Below are 8,013 nucleotides of genomic sequence, written 5' to 3' on the forward strand. Positions count from 1 at the left end.
TTGACAAGCCTAGCTCAGGGAGTCTTGAAGACTCAAACCAAAAGCCCCCACACTGAAAATTACAGAAAGTGAAACCCCACTTAATAAACGTGCACTTTTACCAAGGCTCGATTTCCGATTTCCCTCTCTGAAATCTGAACAGCTCATATCACTTTGCAAGTCCGGGCCCCGGTTCATTGACATATCATCGGGATTTGTGAGCATTATTATTACTCCCTCCGTCCCACTTTGATAGTCCTGTTTTTTTTTCCACACAATTTAAGAAAAAATAGTTAATTTTGTTGGAAAAGTAAATTTAGATTACTATTTTCTTAAAATACCCTCACATTAAATAGAGTACAACTTTATGGGAATTTGAATTGATGGTAAAAAAAGAATCAATTCTCATTAAACGGGGTAGGTTTATAGTAACAACAACTTACATTGAATAAGGGCATTTTAGAAAAATTAAAATACAACTACATTTTTCAATTGGAAAGTGGACTACAATTTGGGACAGACGAAAAAGGAAAACAGGACTATCAAAGTGGGACGGAGGGAGTATTAATATTTTTCTTAAGTACTATGATTAGTCAATATTATATTCCCATACACGTACATTCTTTAGACGAAGGTGTACAACACAATATGTGGAAATTGGTATCACGACGAAAATTGTTGAATATTAGTAGCATGTATATTTATTAGTATGTGAGCTGTAATCGTGTCTCATCTAATGATGATGTTTGATTAACGGTTCCAATTAGTCATAGTGGTTTTTGCTGCGAAACACCGGATAATTCTCATCAGACCTCCAAGGTGGAGTGGAGGAAGTGACTCTACAGCTTTTTCACTTTTTCAGCGTCCCACCAAATTCCCTCCCACCAGTGACTTGTCCATACTCTCTATTGGTACTGTACTAAGAAGGATTATTATAGCTACAAAACCAAAGCCCATTTTTCTTACTGACCTTTTTTCTTACTGCTTCTTAGGGTTTTGAGGAACCATTTTAGCTCTCCAAAAACCCTGCGATTGCTGCCGGCGATTCTCGTGGTCGCCGCCGCAGTTACTGACGGTGGAGCCACATACATTTGGTCATCGTTTACAGTTGTCGTCTTTCACTGGTCACTCCCCGCTCTGTCTCTCCTCCTCCATCTTTTGAGGTAAAATTTTGTAGAGGCCTTTTATTTTTCTTTTTCTTTTGTTGACAAAAAAAAAGTGGTGGAAATTTTGTGCTTCCGCTCTGTTTTCTGGCGTTATTTTCTGTTTTTAGTATCTATAAAGCTCTGCATTTGCGTAAGCTTTACCGTACTTAATCCCCTTTGCTTAATGTGATTTTTTTTTTCTCGGGGCATCATTTCATCCTCCTTTTGAACCTGCGTAATGGGACATTTTTGAAGTGTTAGCTTGGAGTACTGTTTGGAATTTTTTTTTTTCTCTTTTCAATCAAATTGGTTCCTTTTTTTCAACATTTTTTCTTATCGTATCTGTCAAATTTGCTAAATTTCTAATATTAGTTCCTGTTCACTCGACTATTAAGCACTTTTGAGAAAGCAGAAGAAAGCAAAAGAATATTTACCCACCATCAGAGAAAGCAGAAGAAAGAGATTAAGCAGAAGGTGCTCCTGTCTGAGCACTTTTGACTAATATGGCATAATTGATTTTTCTAGAGATTTGTCTTGCCTCTGTGAACTCTGCTATTGGGGTATAATGTAGAGACTGCTAACTCTTTAGTCCATTTAATCAAGAGTTCTTGTCTCAACCTTCTTGTATTTTTGGATTCAATTGGTAAATTAGCTCGACTTTACCCACTGCATCACACTCTAATTTTCATTCAGGTAACAATGTCGTGAAAGCTTCATTTTTATGTGATTTTTTAAATTTTCTTCTATTATTCTTGCTAATGTAAGAATACTTCTTTCCAGTAGCCCTTTTAAAATTTTTTTTTTCCTCTCTCTCCCCTTTTTTCACAGTTTTTGGACATATTTGGTATGTTAAACTGCAGATACTTCTGCTCCTCTTTTTGTTTCTTTGCTTTTGATACAGAGGACAGGGACAGGATTGGAGGTGGGCTGGGCATTGTGGCTTTGTTTAAACTCTAATTGATGTACAGGGATTTAATGAGCTTGCAACTGATTTTTTTTCATTGTGCATGCTAATTTACAAAGCTTGACTTCACAGGCCAGACAATTACGTATTTTATTCTTCTTGAGTATGGATATGATGGCTCACAAAATGAAATGACCTATTCCACCTAAGCATGTTTGTGCTATCACAGCTTTAGCGCTCTCAAAATGCTTAGTAAGATTGCTTCTGTATTTCAATTGTCATTCCGCTGCCGTCATTTGGAAGTTTACAACTTAAAGAACAGTACATTGTTCACTTCAATTCTGCATCTGAGTACCTTATCACCTGAATTTATGATAGATCACACATTGTATCAAATTCAGTAGTCAGTACCTTGGGATCTCTCATGCAGTTCTATCATTATAATTTCCTTGTATTCCTAATGCTTATATTCATTTAAGCTTGATTCTTCAGGCCAATGTTTTGTGGTTTTATTGGTTGCTTCACTTTATGCAATTTAATTATATGTACAACTTTTGCTAATGATGTCAACATATTAAGCTTTATGGGTCACATGATTTATGTAAATCATCTTTTGGTTCATGTTTATTGTTAGATGGGTAGCAGTTGCTCAGATGAAGAATCAGATATAAGTGATTCAGAGATTAAGGACTACAAAGAAAAGCCGTTAGAAGAATTGAAGAGTGGAAAGTTCAAAGTAAAGGGCCCAAATGGCTCCCTTCGTTGCCCTTTCTGTGCTGGAAAGAAGAAGCAGGATTACAAATACAAGGACCTTCTACAACATGCTTCTGGAGTCAGTAAAGGTTCTGCCAACAGAAGTGCAATACAGAAGGCAAAGCATCTTGCTTTAGCTGAATATTTGGAGACTGATCTTGTAAACGAGGCTGAGCCACAACCATTACGTGTAACTCCACCAGCGGTTGCTGATACATCTGAGCAGAATGAGTTATATTGTTGGCCTTGGACAGGGGTGGTGGTGAACATTCTGAACGAGACGAAGAGTGGGAAAGCTGTGGATAGCAGTGCATTCTGGTTGAATAAATTCTCCAAATACAAGCCTCTGGAAGTTAAAGTTTTCTGGGATGATGAGTGTCAGATTGCACAAGCTGTGGTAAAGTTTGATAATGATTGGATTGGTTTCAGAAATGCAATGGAGTTTGAGAAGTCCTTTGAAGGTGATCACCATAGCAAGAAAGAATGGATTGATCAGAAAACTAACTCTGCTTCAGGTATTTTTGGCTGGTCTGCACGTGCTGATGATTATTATTCAGAAGGACCCATTGGAAAGTATCTTCGCGATACTGGAGAACTTAAAACTGTTGCTGACCTTGTCAAGGAGGCCGTGAATGACAGAAACAAAGTTGTGGCTAATTTAACCAATGAGATTGACCTGAAAAATGAAAATTTGAATAAGTTAAGAACAAAATACAATGAGAAGACCTTATCTTTAAGTAGGATGCTGGAGGAGAAAGACATGCTGCATCGTGCTTTCTGTGAAGGTTTTTCCTCCTATGTTTTCATGCTATTAGACACACTGATTTACTGTAATTAACTTTGGTTTATGTGTGTTTTTTTTTTTTTTTAAATTTCCTTGTTCCTTTCAGAAAGAAGAAAGATGCAACGGCTTGCTCACGATCATGTTAAAAAGATTCTTGATGAACAAGAGAAGCTTAACTCGGAGCTGGATAGCAAGAAGAAAAAACTTGATTACTGGAGTAAAGAGTTGAACAAGCGTGAAGCCTTAACTGAGCGTGAAAGGCAAAAGCTTGATGAGGAGAAGAAAAAGGTGATACCATTTGCACATTAGAATGCAGTCACTTATATAATGTGAGAAACATTTCCTGATTGGTGTCAACTGATGGTTTCCAGAATGACATGAGAAACAATGCACTTCAAATGGCGTCTGTAGAGCAGAGAAAAGCAGATGAAAATGTGTTGAGACTAGTTGAAGAACAAAAGGTGGGTTCGATTAATATCATGTTTATGCTCCTTTTTCCGAGTTAATTATTACTTTGCTTTCTTTTTCATATTGTTCCTTGTAAATTGGGATGTTATATATGCAGAGAGAAAAGGAGGAAGCTCTAAAGAAGATTCTGGATCTGGAAAGGGATCTAAATGCAAAGCAGAAGCTGGAAATGGAAATTGAAGAACTGAGAGGTAAATTAGAAGTGATGAAACATTTGGGAGATGATGCTGCTGTTCAGAAGAAAATCAAAGAGATGACTGAGGAACTGAACGAGAAAGTTGAGGAAATGAAGTCTGTTGAGGATTTGTATCAAACTTTAGTCACCAAAGAGCGCCAAAGCAATGATGAGCTTCAAGAAGCTCGAAAAGAATTGATATCGGTACTTTCTTTTTCTTTTTTCCCTTTCAAGTTTCCATAGAGTTCATTAAAACTGAAGTTGTGGTTGATACTATATGAGAAGTATAGGATCAGAAAGCAAACATCGGAACCATTCTACATGAACTTGATTCATGTTAAAAAATTATTGCTGATTTATATGGACTGGACATCCAAAATGGTAGTGGCTATCTGATAATGCCTCTCTGATTTTATCTAAAGAATGAAAAGTTGGTGATGTTCTTTTGATACTAAACAAGATGACTGTAAGGTATGTTATATGTAGGAGAGGAATCTAGGCATGAGTTAATCAATGGGTGGTCCTTAGTTGATCACATCTGATTCAGAAGTGATATTCTTTTGCGTATCGTGTATGGCGTGAAACTGATTAGTTCACATGTTGAAATATGTGAATACAATGTTGTGTTCTTTGCTTTCAGGGCTTAAGTGAGATGCTGACAAGAGGCCGTGCTCATATTGGTGTTAAGAGAATGGGTGAAATTGATCCGAAGACTTTTGAAGGTGAATGCAAGCAGAGATACCCTGATGATTATGACTACAAGGCCCTAGAATTGTGCTCCTTATGGCAAGAAAGATTAAAGGATCCTGATTGGTACCCATTTAAAATTGTCAGGGTCGATAGTGAGAATCACCAGGTAGGCCCAAAATCATTCACTGTATTCTCTCCAGTTTCTGTTTTTCACCCCATCTTTTCACTCAATGCCTTTCATGGCTGACTTCCTCTTGTAAATACCGGAAGCCACTAGTTGTACGTCTCTTCAGCATGTTTTAGTTTCACTTATCTTCCATATCTATATGGGCAAAGGTTCTTTTATTCCCAGTATGTTGTAATATTTATTCCTCAATGCAGAAAATTCTGGATGAGGATGATGAAAAACTCAGGGAATTAAGGTCAGAATGGGGAGAGAATATCTTCCTTACTGTAACAATGGCCTTGAAGGACATAGATGAGTACAATTCAAGTGGTAGATATGTAGTTTCTGAGTTGTGGAACTTCAAAGATGATCGAAAGGCCACATTGAAGGAGGTGATTGGTTTCATCTTCAAGCAATTGAAGACTCTCAAGCGCAAGAGATGATTAGTTGAGGTACGCGTCTTATCCATGTATGCTGTCTGTTTACTAGATTTCGGATACATGCAATTAGCTTCTAGTTAACAGCTGGGTCAGTTGTCAAGTGATAGGCAATTATATATGTGGTTGTGCTTACCCTACTAGGGTTCTCTTATGTAGATGTGCTCTTCTTTCTCTCTCTCTCTCTCTCTCTCTCTCTCTTTTGTATTTCTGTAGGCTAGCGGGAGAAGTTTGCAAATTGAATGCTCACAAGCCAGCATGGATTGGACATGGTTTGAAACGATAATCCTCTGTAGCACAACGAGTCTCAGCAGGCATATGTTTTCCTTGTGCGCTCTTGTGGGAAAGACCGTTCAAACTAATAATAATAATATTTGCTGAAACAAGACAATTCTGTACATTCGAATTGGGCCTGGCCAAACTTTTGAAAATCAATTCGACCATGCTTAAAGGTCTCCTTTGCAATGGTCCGTTCTGGAAACTGATGCCTGTCCGTTATATTTGTTTTAGGTGGCCTGGCATATCATCTGTTCCATTCAATCCGGAATCGTTGCTGGGATGCCACGCCAACTTCAACACCCCAAACACATTCTAGAGTGTCAGGTTATTTAGTAGATTATGTTTTATACAGACAGAGTCCTAAAAATGATAGTTTAACCTTCAAAAATCAATTGCAAATCAGTTCAACATGTTCCGCGCACGTTAGCTTATTTCTGTGAAATAACGCTGTTCGTTCCTGGGTTGGGCTCTAAAATCACATAGCAACAAGGAAGACTTTAGAGGTGGTCAAAAGGAGAAGAATATTACAACCACCGATTAATATTATCAAACAAACAAGAACAGAAGAAAAGCTCATTAGCACTGTTGGTAAGGGCCAATTGTTCGTTAGGCCTGAAGGTTTCCTTTTAAAAGCTAGTTTTTGCACCGATTTTCGCACCGCTTGACCTGAGAAGAAAATCTAATTCTGGCAGTACAAAACATCATATGATTAGGGATCAATAATATTCCAACAGAATTTGGGTCACAATACAGTGAAGCACGTCTGATTTTACAAAACATTCTACTTCATCCTGCACTGCAGATTATTAACTACATATGCTGGAAAAAACAAAGTAAATGAAAAGGATTACGAAACTAAATCAGTGCTAGCACAAGGAAATGAAATCAGTGACTTCATCCAGTCAATAACCACCCCAAACATCTGACTGTCGAATAGACGTAGAAAAGTAGAATTACTAGCAGATGTAGTACACACACAGTACTATGCTGGGAGAGAAATTCTTACATATCCGTAGCAAAAAAGTAAGACATTCCTTACATATCCGTAGCAAAAAAGTAAGACATTGTCTGCGCTTGTGCGCTAGAGTAACTGTATAGAACCATTTCTCCAACAGATCATGTTTACCCAGATTGACTGGCCCAAAAATTTAGAACCCTTATGTCACCAACTACAGTTCCCATAGGTTCCCACACTGACCACAAAACACCCTCAGACTAATGCAAACAGAAAAGAATGGAAGGAAAAACAAATAGAGGAATGGTAGAAAGAAATTTTGACAAAAAAGAATCGATGAAAGAAATTTGTACTCACCTAGAGAGAAAATTTTGGACGAAAAATCTTCCTCCATATATAGGCCTGATAATTACAAGATAGCAATAATCAACAGGCAACAATAGATATTTGCAGGAAGAAAGTCTAAGTTCCAAGTTAGTAGTAAATTTGAATGCCACAAACCCAATGACATGCTGAACTTGATATTTGCAGGAAAAAAAAAAAAAAGCTTCAGACAACTCAAAAATACAATAGATCCAAGATCCAGGCTTGCATGACTCATGTCTATGGTACCAACAAGATGCCGATTCTGAATCCCTTAACTAAATGTCAATGGTTGAGTGAATGAAAGAAGGCAACTTGGGAACAATCATACTAAGCAGCTTCTTTCGTTGTTCTTGAGCAGTGGGACAGCTCTCTTTCGTTGTTGACACTTAAAAGAACTCATGCTAAGCAGACTGTCAACATCCTTCTTAAAATGGAACTTCATAACATTTATCTCCAAGCATTAAGAGAAATTCACATTTTAACCCTGCAAATATAGTGGTTAAAACAAAGTCGAATATTACAGGAAGCACATCAATGGCACTTATCATTCATTTCTGACACTTGAAAGAACTTGTGCTAATATGGCTTTGTGCAGACTTTTGACATCCTTCTTAAAATGGATATTCATATTATTTAGCCGAAGGAGCCAGCTAGAGATATTGATTTTAACCATGCGAAGATCATGCTGGTTGGAAACAAAAGGGAATGATCAAGGAAGTAAAGACAAAAGGAATTCCTAACCAATATAACTATCACTATGACTTCAACATGCTCAATAAAGAAGAGATGAGTTTGAACGTGGAAACTATTTAAAGCTAATCTGTGAACCACAAGCTGGGAAAGCCATTAACTCACAATGAAGCCCGGTTCTAAGAATAAATTACTAGCATGCTATTGACATAAATGACGCAA

The 8,013-nt window shown here is 37.4% G+C and overlaps 1 protein-coding gene across 2 annotated transcripts; it reads left to right on the forward strand.

Annotated features, from left to right (window-relative positions):
- Positions 1-833: 833 nt before the first annotated feature.
- Positions 834-5,982, forward strand: LOC113768502 (factor of DNA methylation 1). Of its 2 annotated transcripts, XM_027312891.1 has the most exons (9): positions 834-890; positions 972-1,142; positions 2,663-3,566; positions 3,672-3,853; positions 3,937-4,026; positions 4,131-4,412; positions 4,849-5,064; positions 5,280-5,516; positions 5,718-5,982. In XM_027312891.1, exons 3-8 carry the CDS (start codon positions 2,663-2,665, stop codon positions 5,505-5,507), a joined length of 1,902 nt encoding a protein of 633 aa, XP_027168692.1. In that variant the 5' UTR covers positions 834-890; positions 972-1,142; the 3' UTR covers positions 5,508-5,516; positions 5,718-5,982. The 2 variants fall into 2 exon arrangements, with proteins under 2 accessions (XP_027168692.1, XP_027168691.1); XM_027312890.1 differs by having other exon boundaries at positions 867-1,142.
- Positions 5,983-8,013: the final 2,031 nt, after the last annotated feature.

The sequence above is a fragment of the Coffea eugenioides genome, chromosome 4 (genome assembly GCF_003713205.1).
Source record: "Coffea eugenioides isolate CCC68of chromosome 4, Ceug_1.0, whole genome shotgun sequence".
NCBI classification, from domain to species: domain Eukaryota; kingdom Viridiplantae; phylum Streptophyta; class Magnoliopsida; order Gentianales; family Rubiaceae; genus Coffea; species Coffea eugenioides.

What these genes read in the sequence shown, in the direction of transcription:
- LOC113768502 (XM_027312891.1), top strand. Translation starts at nt 2,663, where the DNA reads ATGGGTAGCAGTTGCTCAGATGAAGAATCAGATATAAGTGATTCAGAG. An exon ending in GACTAGTTGAAGAACAAAAG is followed by an intron (nt 4,027 to 4,130) that starts GTGGGTTCGATT and finishes TTATATATGCAG; the next exon opens with AGAGAAAAGGAGGAAGCTCT. An exon ending in TCGATAGTGAGAATCACCAG is followed by an intron (nt 5,065 to 5,279) that starts GTAGGCCCAAAA and finishes TCCTCAATGCAG; the next exon opens with AAAATTCTGGATGAGGATGA.